The following is a 15691-nucleotide window of genomic DNA, read 5'->3' on the forward strand; positions in this document are numbered from 1 at the left end:
ACAGTGACTAAGGTAGGCAGAAATTATTTAAAAAATGGGACTGATAGGACTGAAGAAATAGTGATCTAAGTTCCCTGTTTCTTAAGTGATAATCAGACACATTTTTTAAAAAATATTTATTTATTTATTTAGGCTGCACCAGGTCTTAGTTGCAATACATGTGATCTTTGTTGCGGCGCGTGGGATCATTAGTTGTGGCATGTGGGGTCTTTTTTTTTTTAAGTTGTGCATGCGGCATGCGTGTGGGATCTAGTTCCCTGACTAGGGATCGAACCCAGGCCCCCTCCATTGGGAGTGCAGAGTCTTAACCACTGCACCACCAGGGAAAGCCCCAGACACATTTTTAAAGGGAAATTTAAATAATCTCTTCCAGGGCTTCCTTTCCCCCAATTATGAAATGAATGTGATAATCGAATAGTTCTTTTAATCGGGGTAAAGGTCTTTAAAACTCCCGATTATACAGAAGGACTTCAAGTCACTTTTACAGACATATGCAGATTTAAGGTAATAGGAACTTTAAGGTGATACAGGATAGGGTATAACACTTTCCCTGTTTGTTCTAAGAGCTGAAAATATATCCTTTTCTGAACTATGGAAATATCAGATGCATTAATCAGGTAGTAATTAGAGCTCTTGGGAAGAACATGCTCTCATAGATGCAAGACATTTTTATTAGCAATGGAGTGATTAGTTATAAAACCATTTAATTTAAAATTTAAGCCAGCAATTGGAGAAAATAACATTTTTAATCAGTTTTGGAATAGAATGGTCACAGTTAAAACCTCAAGTGTGAGAAGACTGAAAAAAGTGACTGTTTGACTTAGGAGATTCAGAGGATGCATATGTCTTTGAGGCCCAAGGGTAATTTTCTGCTTTGGCAAGCTAGAGCAGATGGCCAAAAACTGGAATGAGGATGGAAAATTCTTTCTTCTGGGTCATGGATTTGTACAAATTGGGAAATTTGGAAGGGCCTGAAGCAGTGGCCATGCCATTGGGTTAAAACTAGATTCTCTCAAGTTCTTTATGAGCCAGCTGAACTCACTAAAATCCCAACAAGGACAAAATATCATATTTCACCATTTCCGCTGAGGGGCACCTATTTTTTTTTCCGTAATGCAGCTGGGGTTGGTTTTGAGCCTCTCTTGTCATTGTGTATTCTATCTTAGCCTCTGCTCGTGGTTCAGAATAGAACCAAAATAACATTTGTTTTATTATGAAATATCTTCTGAGAAATGTCTTTCTTATGAAATATCTCAGATCTTAATCAATTTGTTTGTTTCTGCATATAGCAGAAAACCCACAAATCACTTAACTGAGGCTGGGCTTGGGACATGCAGGAGGTGAGGTCAAAGGGTAGGAGAGGGTGGTTGGGAGCAGGAAAAGATGTAGGATGACTCCTCTCACAGAGGCCCATCCAGACTGTCTGACCAGGTGGCAGGAACACAGACCTGGAGGAGAAGGTCTTGGCTTTTACTTCCCTCATTCCCTTTGGTCAGTTTGGACCTGCCCATTTGACAAACATGTTAACACAGAAGTAGGCAAGCTAATGTCTGCACTCGCACACTTTAGTCTTTGTCGGAAACAGATTTTAAAGTTCTTTGGGGCAAGGATGTCTGATTCACTTTTATATAACCCTCTTAACTATCAACATCCTTGGTATGTAGTAGGTGATTGTTTTTCTTTGTTGAAGTGTAGTTGACATTCAATGTTGAATTAGTTTCAGGTGTACAACATAGTGGTTCAACATTTGTTTGCATAACACATTGTTCAGCATGATATGTCTAGTAACCATCTGTCACCATACACAGTTGCTACAGTATTGTTAACTATTTTCCCTGTGTTGTACATACCGGTGACTTATCACTGAAAGTGTATACCTCTTGAATCCCTTTCACCTATATCGCACAATCTCCCTCCCAGCTTTCCTCTGGTGACCATCAGTTTGGTCTCTGTGTCCATGTATCTTTCTGTTTGGTTTTGCTTGTTCATTTTTTTTGTTGTTTATATTCCATTGTAAGTGAAATCATACAGTATTTGTCTTTCTCTGTCTGACTTATTTCACTTAGCAAAATGCCCTCTAGGTGCATCCGTGTTGTTGCAAGTGGCAAGATTTCATTCGTTTCTTATGACTGGGTAATATTCAATTTGTGTGTGTGCATGTGTGCGTGAGCACGTGCACGCACCTGTGTTTATACCATCCTCTGTATCCCTTTTCTGTCAATGGGCCCTTAGATTGCTTTTGTATCTTGGCTATTGTAAATAATGCTACAGTGAACATAGGGGAGCATGTATCTATTAGTGTTTTCATTTTCTTTGGATAAACACCCAGAAGTGGAATCACTGGGTCATATGGTAGTTCCAGTTTTAATTTTTTGAGAAAACTCCATACTGTTTTTCATAGTGGCTCTACCAATTTACATTCCCACCAAAAGTGCATGAGGGTTCCCTTTTCTCTGCATCCTCACCAACATTTATTTGTTGGCTGTTAGCAAAAAGACATTCTGACAGGTGTGAGACAATACCTCTTTGTGGGTTTGATTTGCATTTCCCTGATGATTAGTGATGTTGACCATCTTTTCATATTTCTGTTGGCCATTTGTATGTCTTCCTTGGAGAAATGTCTCTTCAGGTCCTCTGCGCATTTCTTAATCAGATTTCTTTTTGTTATTGAGTTGTGCGAGTTCTTTGTATGTATTAGATATTAGCCCCTTATCTTATATATAAATTTGCAAATATCTTTTCCCATTCAGTAGGCTGCCTTTTTCCTTTTGTTGATCATTTTCTTTGCTGTGCAAAAGCTTTTTAGTTTGATGTATTCCTATTTGTTTATTTTTGCTTTTGTTTGTAAAATCTATGGGAGTCCAGCAGTGTGTGGCCTGTAACCCTTCTCAACCTCTGTGGGTTCAAAGAATGAGATAAAACACTGTCTTTGGGGGGAAAAAACCTCTACTCTTCCTGAAAAGGCTTAAGTTTTAATAAAATGGAAATTTCTGGTTTAAATAGTTTAGAAATTAGAAGAGCCATTTCTTTAGGTCTACAAGTAAGGTGGCTTCTAAATAACAGTGTTTAAAATAATATTATTAGTATAGAAACCTGAAACAAGCATCCCACTGGAAAAATAAGTTTGCTTTTGCTGAACTGTTTGGTTAAGTCTCTAAGGATTTCCTTAAAACTAGTTTCAGAATATTGAGCTTTGAGGAAAGTTTTATAAAAGGACTGTTATCATCATCAATAGCTCCCATCCACTGTGTGCCTCCAGTTGGCAAGCAGTGAAAGAGCATCTTGTTCAAAAACCTTGTGAGCTTGGAGTGTTATCTCCATTTTACAGATGAGGAAACTGAGGTCCAGATAATTGATGTAATTTGCTTAAGGTCACATACCTAGCATACTTGCAAGCAGACCTATCTCACTGGAAAATCATTGTTTGGGGAAACTTGGCCAGTGTTTGAGTAGCTGTAGAATTTTTCACAAGCAGCTACTATGTCTAGGGAACTATTGGATACTAATGGAACCCTTTCACGTTGTGTGTCTTCTTCCCTGAAGCTGGAGGATTAGAAAAATGGAATTAAAGAAAGGATCGTGGTAGTTCTAAATCATTACTTTTCGTCAGCTCTGCTCCCACTTTCCATTTTACTTCTCTTATTGGAAAGCATTCCTATGATTTTGCTTTAGAAGCTTATGATGACTACTTGGCAAATAGCCCCACCAAATTATTCTAGTATTTTAGAAAAATGACTTCCGAGACACCTAAAATACTGACGTTTGTACTGCCTTCAATCCATACCCTTAAGAAAGGAACTTGGTCTGTATTGTCCCCACAGTATACTGCACAGTCAGACCCAAGTTCACTGCATTGCATGAGTATTTTGACTGTATGACAGTAGCCATCTGGATTTTTAAAATTTCTCACTGATTTTGGTTTTAGTATTTCATTTTTCAGGGAAAGAGGGGCTATTTTATCCTAAGGGGAATTTGTCAGAGGTTTAGCATGACTCAAAGACTATAGTGGTTTGATTGCCGGACGTACATTAATCTTTCATTTTGGGTATGTGTATCCTTGTATTGGTTACAGATTCATTTTAACTTGGGTGCGTTTATGATACTCCCTAGAATTGGCTTCTGGAGTTGTCTAAATTAATGAGTAGAGTTAATCATGGAATGATGGGACCAATACAGTGATTTCTTTGGATGCAGAGTAGCCAATGACAGGTGTAGGGGTGTGTGTGTGTGTGTGTGTGTGTGTGTGTGTGTGTGTGTGTGTCTGAAGGGGGGAGAGAGAGAGAGAAAAAGGGAGGGAGGGGAGGGGAGGGATACCAAGCATGCTTGGGATTTGGAATTTATAAAAATAATTTGTTCCTTAGTTTTCAGACTGAGAAATTTTTTTCTTATCATAGGAATAATGTATGAGTATTGTAAAAAGAAAAAAAATGACATCTTAGTGTTAATCGCTGTTAAGATTTTGGTTTACTTGATCCCAATTTGTGTGTGTGTGTGAGAGTGACTGTGTGTACATTCCTACATATGTTTGTTTTTTATAAAAATGAGCCTGTGCTATAAATATTCTAGATACTGTATTTGCAAATCTATTCATTACATACTCTCCTATAATATTTTTAACGTCTGTAAAGTTTAGGTTATTATTTTTTTCTTTATTCTGTAATCTTGCAGCAACTGACTGATAGAAACAGTCTTTTTAAGTTTCCGATCACTCGTGGGCACCCTTCCCCACAACCGTCAGTAGCGTGTGTTTTGTACGGCCGCTGCCCTGCCCTGTGACCCACCCCCGCTGGAGGACACTGTGAAACTGATGGCTGCTGCCCATTCATCTGCTGTTCCTATTTTTCTTGCAGGACACAGAGCGTGTGGTACCCAGCCAGTTGGAGTGTCGGGGGAGAACAGGAACACCAGCTCAGGAGAGTCCGCAAAACCACACCTTCAGGTGCCAAGAAACCGTGCACGTTCAACCAAGGTGGGCCCTTTGTTGTCAGAAGTTGCATTGGGCCTGGGGTTCCTTTCCCAGAAACGCTAGCACCTGTGCTTGCTACCCCCTGCACAAGAGGCAAGGCTTTCTGACTTTTGTTGGCATCCCTTGAAGTCAGAGGAACTCCTTAAGGGGGCCTAGAAGGAGAATCATTGAGTCTTAAGAGAAATAACCTACTTTCTCTGCCTTCAGTTTGAAGTTAATCAGCCTTAAGGCTCAGAGAGGGGTGGAGACTCTCTTGCCCTGAGAGAGAGAAATGCTGATTTCATTTTGTCCTCTTTCATTCCATGCTAGAGATGATTAGGTTTTCTTCTGTGATAATGATAATTGGTGATGACAGTGTAGAGATCAAGCCAGTTGCTTTTCACATAATCTGTCATTTAGCCCTCACCCCTTCCCCTGAAAGTGGGTGCTTCTATTCCCATTTCATGGAGAAGGAGGCTGAGGCTGAGACATTAAGGCACTTGCCTGATATTGTACAAGTAAAAAAGGCTGAGCCAGAATTTGAACCTACAAATGTCTGATTACAGCATAGCAGGTGTGGCTTCTGTGCTGATCCAAGTGGTGTGTCTAAGCCCTGAAGTGGCCCTGGGGCTGGCCTCTCTGGTCTCCTAGGTTGGCTGGAGACAGCCCTGGGTCCAGGGCAGGAATGTGGGTGGAAGGCTGTCTGCAGCAATGTTGGCATGGCATTTGGGTGGGAGCCTGGCCTTGCAGCTGTCTATGGAAAGTCTCTTCTGGAAATAAACAGAAGAAAGAATTCAACTGCTAGTTGTGTCAGCTGTCTTTATAGGATCTTGTGTACAGTGTAATCTTAGCTCTCACTCTGTGGAAAGGGAGGGCTGTGCTTCTGGGCATGACCTTTCAAAATTTTTTCTAAGGCAGCAGAGTCTAAATGAATCAACCATGACAGACAGATTGGCTGTGTGATGAAATTGTGCTTTTTTTTTTTTTTTTTAATTTTTATCGGAGTATAGTTGATTTAAAATGTGTTAGTTTCTGCTGTACAGCAAAGTGAATCAGTTATACATATACATATATCCATTCCTTTTTAGATTCTTTTCCCATATACACTGGAGTATTGAGAAGAGTTCCCTATGCTATACAGTGGGTCCTTATTAGTAATCTATTTTATATACAGTGAAATTGTGCTTTAAAATAGTCAACATACTAAATTTAGAATCATAGAGCCCCAAAGGTTTGACAGAGACCCCAAAAGTAAGGTGATCCATTATCCAGTTGGATACCTTCGACACCTTTTCTTACCTCCTTGATGGTGGCCATCTCATGTCTGTGTATTCTTACTTGACCTCAGGTCAGGGGACTCAGCCCTGTCATTTCTCTGCTGATGGCAACACTTGCCCTCCTGTTGGAGGCCTTATTATAACAAAGCTGTTTTAGGTTGACTAGAACCAATTCAGGCAGTGACCCGGTCTCCCCCCACCAGACTGGTGACTGCCTCTCTCAGCAAGAATAAGGCCAACTATATTCCCATGTGTATTTCAGAATCTTAAAAGAGGCAAAACAAAACACACACAAAAGGAGACGAAATCATTCATGTCTGTGTATGAAATGCATGGTGCCCTTTAGGGTGGATACTCCACAGAGGCTGATAGGGGAAAATTACATTAGCAGTCCACCTTTTCAAAGATGCTTGACGTTTGGTAAACTTAAAACCACTTTCCATCCCATCTATAGTGGAGAAGGTAAATGGTAATGTTACTGTTATCAAAGGGCAGGTCGGAAATTAAACAGGATTCTCTGCTGAGGGTCACTCACACATGACTAGTGGGAGCTAAGACTACTAAGTTAGAAAAGTCCTCATGAGGAAACATACAGGACAGCAACTCTTAAACCTGGGGTGGAGAGTTGGCAGTTCATTCGGATTCTCAGGTCTATGGCACTTTTCCTCAGAAAAACACAGATGCACACACGCACGTTTGTGTAACATTTTAGGCGGTTCCTAGACCCCTTCTGCATGTCAGGAGAAGGAACTGGATACAGGGCCACTGGGCAGCCTTCCTCATTGATTCAGGCTTATCTCCCCCAAAACAGATGTGGTCTGTCTTCCTCTACACTGTAGCACACCTCCATAGGACCCCGAATACCGTGTTGTTCTTTTCTTTCTTTTTCCTTTCTAGCCTCCGTGCTCCACTTTGACAGGATCTAGCAGCATTCCAGAATTGTCTATGCACCAGCACTGACAATCACAGGATCTGGTGTCAAGTTGCAGATCAGGGGCTGTGAGGCCAGTTATGTCTGGTATATTAGGTTTAGTATTTAGATCAGGATGGTAACCTTTAAACTACAGAGTTATTTGTCACAACCATGGTGGCATCACCTAGGATCATTCTAATGGAACTTAAAAAAAAAATCTCAAAATATTACAGGGATTGTGAAATTTGATAAACTGGCAAAATGAGATCTGAGGCTAAAAACAACTTTGAGTCAGGTAGCTCACATTCCTGATAATATTACTCTTCCGTTTTAATCCAGCAAACGGCCAGGTGCAGGCATATTGTGCCCAATAAGATCTTGATAGAGACATGATACTGTAACAGGACACTCGAACACTCTAGACCTAGGTCTGGCTCAAAGTGAGGGTAGAAGCCAGGCTAAATCTCAGCGGGTGTAAAATGCTATCTTCTTAGGGAAGGGGATGGGGGTGGGGGTGTGGAGAAGCATGTTCTTAGCACAGTGGACACTTTGAGAAAGGGAAGAAAGATCTTTCTGCAGCAAGGAGCTGTCAAGGGGTCGCTGTGATTTGCATGAGACTCAAAAAAGGGTAGTTAGTGTTCAGAGAATGAGTCCATCCTTGTAGAGTGAGATTTTGGAACTGAATGTGTCATGGGATGGGTATTGATCATCTCATGCATGCCAAGGAGAAATAGTTTCATACCTTCAGCTCTGAGAGTGTGTTGTTCAGCTCTTTCTAGCACAAGGAGCCTTTACCTGTGTCTGTGGATGAGCCTCAGGGAGGTCTATGAATGTTTTTGCCAAAGTTTGGGTGTATATATGCTATATTGGTTTTCTGTTGCTACTGTAACAAATGATCACAAACCTGCAGCTTAGAACAACACAAATTTATCAGTCTTATAATTCTGTAGGAGAGATGACCAACATGGGTCTCACTAGGATAAAATGAAGGTGTCAGCAGGTGTGAACTCCTTTCTGGAGGTTCTAGGGGAGAGCTGATCCATTTCCTTGCCTTTCCCAGTTTCTGGAGGCTGCCTACACTGCTTGGCTTGTGGCCGCTTTCTCCATTTTTAAAGCTAGCAACATTGCATCTCTCTGAGCATTCTTCCATGTTTCCTTCTGAGAATGTTACCTAGTCTAAACTCCTACTCCTCTCCCACCACAGGCCAATAAATTGAGAGATAAGGTGTTGGGGCAAGGACTAGGGACTTTGTTCAGAAAGCTAGCAGACTGAGAAGATGATAGACTAGTGTCCCAAAGAACCATCTTACTTGAGTTAGAATTCAGGCTTCTTTTGCACTCAAGGGGAGGTGGTGTGGCTGGTTGTTGCAAACTGTTTGGTGCCAGAAACCTTTGTTCTTGCACCTGTGTCCACATGTTCCTGTAAACCTACAACAAGACAAAGTTTATTCTGTGTTCTATAACTTTTTATCTCTGTATGAATGGAAAAGTGTTATACCTTTAAAGGTCAGAACCTTGAGAATGGGGTATCATGTATATTTCAGGCTATGGGCGACATTTTTTTTTTTTTTACAAAAGTGCAAAGCCAACATGACTAAGCACAACCAACAGAGCACAAGGGTTAGAGCTAGAGGAATAGATCCAATATGGGGTCAAGTTTGTTCTTCTCTGTTACAATGATGGACAGGAAGGATGTTCTGATTTTAAGGATTCACTTGATTAGATTGGGTCCACTCAGATAACCCACTGTAATCTCTTCATCTCAAGGTCCTTAATGTAATAACATCAGCAGAATCCCTTTTTGTCATGTAAGGTAACATGTGGTGGGGAGGGGGCACGGGGGCGGGGAAGGAATAAGCACATAGACATCTTGGTGGGCAGCATTATTTTTCCAGGGAGAAATCTCTAAAGCATTTATCAAAATCTCATACACTGCCCATGACCCCCCAAAAGGTTTAGACTCATTGTCTTAATCTCTTCCTACCTCCAAGTTTGCTTGCTCTTCTGAATTCCCTCAACAGAGCCAACTTCAGGTATTGAGTTAGCCCACTCTGTCCTCTTTCTTTGCATCCTTCCTCCTATTTGCCATCTCCCCTTGTCTTTCTGTTATATTCCTTGGCCGTGTATTGCCCCACAGCAGAGATCTCAAACTTGGTGTGCTGCAAGTTCATCTCGTGTGGAGGTATATTTGGCTTGTAGACTGTTTTAAAATTATTTTGATTCAATGTTTAAATATCAGAGATTTTGTGGATTTTTGTCATTCTTTTGAAAAATCTGAAAATGGGATAACCCAGGAGGTACATTCCTGCAAGGCAACAGATAGCTGGAGTTGAGGAGCAGCTCTCCATTTTTTCACAGTTCCTACCCAGATCTCTTTATTTACACGCTGCCTGGCTCCTATAGGCATTTGATTTAAAGTGCCTGCTTCAATCCTTTTCTTCTCAGCAACTGCTCATCCTTAGGACTCTAGCTGCCAGGAGCTAAGCCCTAATAAGGTGATGGCTGATAATACCTTCCTGCCTCCTTCTCCAAGATGCTGTGTTTACACTTTAACTTGGACTTTCAGTGCATCTGAGTGGTGAGGCTGCATATCACCCTACTCTGGGATGCTCCTCAGTACCTGGAGCTTTTCAGGACATGTAAAATTATACAACTTCGTTTAGTTAGAACAAGAGTGAAGCCTTAGTCATCATTTAATACAACCCTCTCATTTTCTAGTCTGCCACCCAGTGAGGCTGTGATTTGCTTCAACCCTCACTTCTCTTGTAATAGAATCAAGACAAGCGCCATCAATCTGTTTAGAGCAGTCAGTTGATGAATATGCATCAGTTTGATTGATTTTTATAGCTAAAGCCAGTGCCAATTCTGTAAATGCTAAGATATGACAGAGGGGAATTTATGAATGTAAGAGAATACTAATGAAGTTGGGGATTTCTTGCCCAGCTAAGTAAATTTACTTTTGAGAGTGATTAACTCACTTGTGTTTAAAATATTGTATTAAAATTTATGACAGCATTAAGCCTTTTAATGTTGTTAAAGACCTCGCCTGTATAAACAGGAGCTATTCTATAGCAGTGTGTTACTGCTAATTAAGTTGGTGATTACATTTGTGAATTGGAGTTCATTAGCCTCTTCATCTGGAAGTCCCCAGTTAGAGGGGGTTGAAGATTGGGGTATTAGCAAGGATAATGGCCTTTGATGGCTTTGACTATTTTTGTAACATTCTAGATAAAAGAAAAAGCTTTGTTGCTTTATGGAAAGAGGAAGTTTGGTTGGCAGCAACTTTTCCATGGGGGATAAATCCTTTCATCTTTTGTTTTTGAGATAGACAACTTGTGTATGTTTTAATAGCTACTTGTTTCTTGTTCAAATGTTTTTTGTAGAAGTAGGCAGAGTCTAAATGGGCTGTGTGAGTAAGGGAATGAGCACCCAGAGGTTTTTAATAATAAAGAGCAGAAGATCTGCCTTGTTGGACTGTACTAGAGTGGGAACTCTGCGTGTTGTCACCGTGTTCTTCTTATTAGTGTGCTTTTAGGATTTCTTTTTTTTTTTCTTTATTTTCTTTTTTTAAATGGGGTAGGGGTATGGTACAGATTAAAAAAATTAGCTTGTCTTGACAATATTTTGAGAGTCCCTGGTGTGCAGTTGGGTAATGTGTGGGTTCTAAAAACAGCTTTCTTGGCTTATACTGCATAGGAAGGCAGCCCTACAGTGAGGGTGCGCCCCATCCCCTCCCCCATCCTTCCTCCACCCCCAGGGGTGCAGAAGCAAGCTGGTGGAATGGAAAAAACATTCAAATTAAGAAATGCAGGGTCTTGAACACTGTATGATATCACTTATATGTGGAATCTAAAATATGACACAAATGAACTTATCTATAAAACAGAGACTCACAGACATAGAGAACAGACTTGTAGTTGCTAAGGGGGAGGTGGAGGGGGGAGGGATGGACTGGGAATTGGGGATTAGCAGATGCAAACTATTATATATAGGATGGATAAAAAGGTTCTACTATATAGCACAGGGTACTATATTCAACACCCTGTGATAAACTGTAGTGAAAAAGAATATGAAAAAGAATGTGTGTGTGTGTTTATATATATACATACATATGTGTGTATATGTATATATAACTGAGTCGCTTTGCTGTACAGCAGAAGTTAACGCAGCATTGTAAATCAACTATACTTCAATAAAATAAATTTTAAAAAAAGAAATGCAGGGTCTTATCGCATGTCTATCAGGTGACCTTGCTCGTTTCACTGAAATCCCTAAGTTCCCTCCCCTAACAGGAGTTTGGGTCACATGATTTCTAAAGTCCCTTCTGGCTCTAAAACTGAAAATGCTCAACACTCTGGATGTTTAAGCGATTGGACATGGAAAGACCTTAGCTTAATAATACAAGCTCTTGCAGTCACAGATAAAAATAATTCATCCTCCCTGCTGTAGAGCACAAAAAAATCCTACACCAAATCCTTAAACTGTTGATTGAAAAAGAGCCCACACTTGATTATTCTGGGAACAAAACCCTCTTTTCCTCCTTGTCTTTTTTTTTTTTTTTTTTTTGGAAAGAGTCTGCCCTTGATCACTTGATAAAAACGTTAACTCATTGGCTGGACAATGATTAGCATAAAGATAAAAGGGAAACTCATTCTTTCATTAAAAACTACTAATAATAAATGAAACATGGTTTTATTGGAAAATATAGTAAATTCCAAGGTAATAAAAATTTCTTAGTAATCATGCCACCACGATATAACTTCTGTTACCATTGTAGTATACATTTTTATGTTGTTGCCATTGTTTTAATGTGGGCATAAAAAGGAATGGTGTGTGAAAGGGGCTTCCTGATGCATGAGGGCTTGAATCTGTTAGAAGTACTGTTTATTTAAAGCAAGCTCCAGAGTATAAAGTTAGACTAGAGTGCATTCTGACTCTGCAGTCTTTATGCAGAAGCTAATAGAGTAACGGGTTAATTATCACAAGGCTGCTGAGTTCATTTATGGCTAAGGTGAACACATTTGCTTTTCTATAACAAGTACTTTAACATACAATTTTCCATAAGAAACTTGTTTTACAAATGCTGGTGTCATTATAGCCCTGTGTTAGAAATGCTATTTCTAGGAGATTGAACAAAAAAAATTTGTCCTTAGCATCTCAACATCTTGCAAAGTTTCTTGGCCTAACTTGGAATAGATTTAAGAGAGAAATTCCAATAATTATTATAGGAGACAGTGTGTGTTTAAACCTAAATCTAATGTAGAACTTTGACTAGCTGTGTAAGTGTGCGGTGTCCCTGAGGTTATGGGAATGAGGCTACTCTTCAGCTTACTCTTCATCTTCCCAATGAGGCTGTGGTTCTGTCATGGTATTATCAACAAGATTATTCCTCTTCACGACGAACGTTAAATGCTACGCACACGTCATATACAGTGACACACACAGCTCCCACCACCGCCCTCTATTTTTTCTTTTATCCTTTATCAAATGCTAGATAAAACATTTTTGATATTTTATATATAAGTATATATATGAAATATATATATAAATTTTCTTCATATGTATGACATCTTAGAGACATATTTCATTGTCCCACTTAATACTGTATTTTTCCACATCATAAAATATTCTAAAATATTCACGACTGGAAATATTCTTTTCTGTGGATATACCACCATTGATTTAAATAATTCCAAATTATTTGATATTTTTGTTACTTCTAGGATTTATATCTGTAGATATTTCTGTAGTAAAAATCATTGAAAAATATTTTTACGTGCATCCATTATCGTTACCTTGGTTTATACCCAAGGGTAATGGCTGTCTAGGTGTAGGATTTGAAATGGGTAACCCAATTGAGATTTAGTATGTAATTTTTTCGATTATCTGATCATGGAAGGAGGTAGGAATATAACGGGTAATTGATACCTCTGAGAGAACGAGATAGAAAGTCATGTGGCTGGATTTTTATATATGGTGGAATCATAGGATAGTGGTTCTGGGTGAAACACTTGAGACAGTTCAATCCAATCCCCTTCTCCATACTTGTGTATTCTAGAAACTTCTATTTCATCCACTAGCCCTCATTGTTTTCTAGTTCAGATTGTGCTGAGGGCAACTGCCTCTGGCTCTCACATTTCCAGAGGACATTTGGAAGTCCTGGGGGAGGGGGTAAAATAATTCTTGGTTGTGGTGTGGGGCTGCCCCATGCATGTCAGTGGCACTGGCTCCAGCTCACAGAGTGTCGGTGGGCACCCCAACCTCTGTGCCCATCACAAGTAACCCCCAGTTGCCTAAATGCTCCCTAGAGGGCGTACCACCACCCCCTTAAGAAATGCCAATCTGCATGATGGATATTTAAAACCACGCTTTGTGGGGGAGTCTTTACTTACATGGGCACATGTTCATGATCTTATTATACGTGGGAAAAAGCAATTACGTAGCAGTGTTAGTGTGATCCCCAGAATGTCCTCTGACATATCCCTCTGCAAGTTGGGAAGCTGCAGTGTTTATCCACACGCTCTCCTCTGTGTTCTGCTGGCTAAGGATTGCCCCCAGCAGAGGAAACTCTTCCACACTTTCAGGCTAAGGGGACGAGCTCTGCCTTGAAAAAAAACCTTGAGGCAAAAAAATGAAGAGACTTGGCAGGTGCTTGAGGGCGGGTAATGCTAGTGAGCAGAGCTGTCCGTGGAACGGAAGTGTCTGCTAAGATCACTCTGCCCCCTGGGCTGAGCACTGCCTGCCCTGGGAGCCGGTGTCTGTTCATTCTGCGCTAAGTGAGAGGAATAGTGAGATGATAGAAACAGAGAGCTTTATATCCTGCTCAGCAAACCAGATGGTGCTGTCTGCATTATTAATAATAATGCATTATTGGGACCTCTGCTCCTGCTGGGTCTCCTGTCCTAAGTATCCTGTCCCAGAGTCTACCTCCTTACCTCTCCCAGTCCCGATACTGTGGGCGTGACTCACTGCTCAGTTATTCTCCAGGCATTAGCGTGGTTCTGGCTGTTTCTGGGTTCTGTTCCAGCCCACCAAGGTGAGAAGAGGTGCCTCTTCCAGTGCAGCTGGGCTGCCTGTGTTTGGAGTGTTTCAGAGTGTCTTCAGGGACTTAGCTCTTCCCTCTTTTGGAATGTGTCACCTGGGAGGCCAGGCCACAAACACCCAGGTCACTCCTGTACTCCCACAAGTCCCTCACCTGCACCCTTCAGCCACTGGTCTCCTACCACATGGTTGCACTTGAACCTTTAGGATGACAGTTTCCCAGTTGGGGATGCCCTGGACTGCTTGTTAATTTCACATTACCAGTCCATGCCTGGGGAAATCCTGACTCAGTGAGTGTGGGGCCAGAAATCTCTGTTTTGTTTTGTTTTTTAATTAATTTTGATTGGGATATAGTTGTTTTAGGATGCTGTGTTAGTTTATAGTGTATAGCAAAGTGAATCAGCTATGCATATACATATATTCCCCTCTTTTTTGTATTTCCTTCCCATTTAGGTCACCACAGAGCATTGAGAGGAGTTCCCTGTGCTGTACAGCAGGGTCTCATTAGTTACCTATTTTATACATAGTATCAATAGTGTACATATGTCAGTCCCAATGTCCCAATTCATCCCACCCCTCTTACCCCCTCGGTGTCCCTACGTTTGTCCCTATGTTTGTTCTCTACATCTGTGTCTCTAGTTCTGCTTTGCAAATAAGATCATCTGTATCATTTTTCTAGATTCCACATATATAGGTTAATATATGGTATTCGTTTTTCTCTTTCTGACTTCACTCTGTGTGACAGTCTCTAGGTCCATCCACATCTCTACAAATAACTCAATTTTGTTCCTTTTTATGTCTGGGTAATAAGGAATCTCTGTTTTTAATAACACTGGTTGATTCTAGTCTTCAGAGAAGTACAAGGTCGGGGGTAGGAGCCAGGCTTGGGTCCCAGCTCCCGGGGGGCTTGTTCCTGGGGATCAGCATTCTGCCTCCAGCCCCGACACCCTGTCCCCTCTGTGGCAGTTCATTGGCCCAGACAAGGGGATGCATGGGTGGAAGAGTCAGTTTATGAATAGCTCTCGACGTCTAGTTTTGTTTTATGCCAGCCATCTCTTTGAAAGCTATTTTGAACTCTGTGCCTTGGTTTTTTTCTTTTTTAAATTGAGGTATAGTTGTTTTATAGTGTTGTGTTAGTTTCTCCTGTACAGCAAAGTAGAGTTCCCTTGTACTATACTGCAGGTTCTCATTAGTTATCTATTTTATACATAGTAGTTAGTGTATATTTGTCAATCCCAATATCCCAATTTGAAGTCAGCTGCCCAGAATTTGATCTCAGTTCTTTTTTTTTTTTATTATTTTTTTGGGGGTACACCAAGTTCAATCATCTGTTTTTATACACATATCCCCGTATTCCCTCCCTTCCTTGACTCCCCCACCCTCGAGTCCCCCTCCCTCCCCGCCCCAGTCCTCTAAGGCATCTTCCATCCTCGAGTTGGACTCCCTTTGTTATACAACAACTTCCCACTGACTATCTATTTTACAGTTGGTAGTATATATATGTCTGTGCTACTC

At 40.7% G+C, this 15691-nt stretch overlaps 1 protein-coding gene across 7 annotated transcripts in view; it reads left to right on the forward strand.

Annotated features, from left to right (window-relative positions):
* Positions 1-15691, forward strand: part of FAM13C (family with sequence similarity 13 member C) — a 122261-nt gene that overhangs the window by 46507 nt on the left and 60063 nt on the right. For all 7 annotated transcript variants that reach the window (XM_057735872.1, XM_057735871.1, XM_057735865.1 and 4 more), the window contains one exon: positions 4851-4969. In XM_057735872.1, coding sequence (XP_057591855.1) covers positions 4851-4969 — 119 coding nt within the window. The remainder of the gene's footprint in view (positions 1-4850; positions 4970-15691) is intronic.

The sequence above is a fragment of the Hippopotamus amphibius genome, chromosome 5, assembly GCF_030028045.1.
Source record: "Hippopotamus amphibius kiboko isolate mHipAmp2 chromosome 5, mHipAmp2.hap2, whole genome shotgun sequence".
In the NCBI taxonomy this organism is placed as follows: Eukaryota; Metazoa; Chordata; class Mammalia; order Artiodactyla; family Hippopotamidae; genus Hippopotamus; species Hippopotamus amphibius.